At 44.4% G+C, this 2,090-nt stretch overlaps 1 protein-coding gene across 1 annotated transcript in view; it reads left to right on the top strand.

The window, feature by feature from the left end:
- The window catches only part of RNASEH1 (ribonuclease H1), a 17,531-nt gene extending 16,267 nt beyond the window's left edge, over positions 1 to 1,264 (top strand). The window contains exon 8 of the mRNA XM_019537440.1: positions 530 to 1,264. Within this exon, the coding sequence (XP_019392985.1) occupies positions 530 to 631 (102 nt within the window). The 3' untranslated portion in view covers positions 632 to 1,264. The remainder of the gene's footprint in view (positions 1 to 529) is intronic.
- The last annotated feature ends 826 nt before the right edge of the window (positions 1,265 to 2,090 follow it).

Raw genomic sequence — 2,090 nt, 5'->3', positions numbered from 1 at the left:
CCCCCTCCCTCTACCTCAGTCTGCCTGCCTCCCCACAGACTGACCTGGGGTTGGGGGCAGGGTTGTGGTGGCACATGGTAGATCTTGGGTTGCTTTTTTAATTTAAAAAAAAGTGATCTCCTACCCAAAAGGTTGGAGACCACTGATCTAGACTCCCCAGGGTGGGACTACTGACTTGATAAAGACGCCCTTCTATATTGTCTGGAGGCCATGTACTAGAAAATCAGATGGGTGAAATGGTTCACATTTAAAGGAACCAGGTCAACTAAGAAGTGTCCTGCACTAGTTTGCAAATGGGACAGTTAAATTCTGGGCTCATAAAACACTTAGGTAAGAGCTAACCCTGAAAATGCTGCTGCATTTGGCAAACTTAAATTGGTGATCTTGAGTAAAATGCTTGTATATAAAAAGTTTGTAAATCCTGTGCTGTTCCAGGAACACTGGTTTCTTATCAAACCAGCTGTATGGTTTTTGCTTGCTTGGCTTTTGTTGGGGGTTCACTAATGTTCTCATGCTTTTATCTCAACAGATGCATATTCCTGGTCATGCTGGCTTTACAGGGAATGAAGCAGCTGATAGACTGGCAAAAGAAGGTGCTAGAAAACACAACTCTGAACCAGCTAGTGACTAAATTTGATTCTGCTAATGAAAGACTGTGGTCCTAAAATGACTGATTACTATTTCAGTATAACAGCAGCACCTGCTGGAATTGTTTCAATGTTGAAATTTATTTAGACTATATAGGACTGTAATTCTACGTGTGTGTGTGTATATATATATATATACTATCCCACTGAAAAAAAATCAGTATTGTAATGGGCTGAAGTGACACAGTCCTTTTTACTTGTAGATATTGTTTCACAGTTTAAGTTTCAGATATTGTGGAAATAAGATGACCAGTGCTGAGTTTGCATCCCCTTTTTGCCACAGTGCTGCTTTTGAAGTCACCTGTTCCGTAAGAGCTGAGTTTATACTTAAGGTTTTACTACTTTTTGGGGTTGTTATTGTTTCATAAATATTGCAGTAGTTCTGGTCATGTTTATTTTTTCTCCTTCACCAAGAGAACAGAAATAAATTGAAACCTAACCATTTTTATACATGTGCATTAAATACTTCTGCATGAAACAGTGCAGAAAATAATGCTATTGCAGGCCTTAGTCTAGGATTCAGATAGTTTGAATAGTCTAAGAAATGGCCTGTATCTTGCATAAGATGTGTACCTTTTTGAAGGTGGAATGAAGAAATAAAATTGTGCCTGACAGGATATGAATTTGTTGTCCTACTTGCAATTGCACATGCTTGCAAGGTTAACGGAACAGCCACCCTCTTGCACATCCCTGCTATAGCGGTCACTGGCAGTTGAGTAGAAGAGAGCAATGAGCCAGCTCCCCCACTAATCTCCTAATTGCTGGCCCTGGCTCTTTGCTTAAGGTGGGCACCTCAATTTGCAGCACCTGATTTTTCAGAAAAAGGTGCACGTGCTCTGGGTTAATGTCTCCTACTGTTCTTTGTCTTCAGTTCTGTTGGTTACTTAGCACATTTGTGTTTTAGTGTTGGCTTTCAAGAGCACTAGCATAGGCAGCTGTGGTGTTGCTTCAGGAAAGCTAAGCTGCAGGGAAACACTAAACAGGCCCCTTCTCTAGCAACTTAAAACAAAGGAACTTGGAATGTATTGCCTTTTTGGAGCCATCCTTTAAGTCAGTGGTCTCCAACCTTTTTAAGGGTAAAGATAATTTTTTTGGAAGTGAAGAGTACCCCAGGATTAGCCCTACCTCATGCACCTCTGGACTGTGGAGTGTTCTAGACCCAGTTGGGTCCTGACCCTACTTCTCTGCCGAGTCGCACCCACCCAGCAGTCGGACGAATGTGGTGCCTGGCTCTGGCTCATCTGGGTTTGGGACTGTCTGTGGTTCAGAGATGTGTGGGGTGGGGGATTCCCACCACTGGTCGCAGCCCAGCAAAGGCCGCAGGGGCCTGTGCCCCACCCCCCAGCCTGTGCTCTGGGGACCCATGCCCCCCACACACTTGTACTCCAGGCTGCCCACTGTGCCCAGAGCATAGGTGGGGGGAGGGGGGGGGACGCAGGCCCC

The sequence above is a fragment of the Crocodylus porosus genome, unplaced genomic scaffold, assembly GCF_001723895.1.
Source record: "Crocodylus porosus isolate Cpor-Errol unplaced genomic scaffold, CroPor_comp1, whole genome shotgun sequence".
NCBI lineage: Eukaryota > Metazoa > Chordata > Crocodylia > Crocodylidae > Crocodylus > Crocodylus porosus.
The sequence above is the reverse complement of the archived record's forward strand: the minus strand, read 5'-3'. Positions and strand labels throughout refer to the sequence as shown.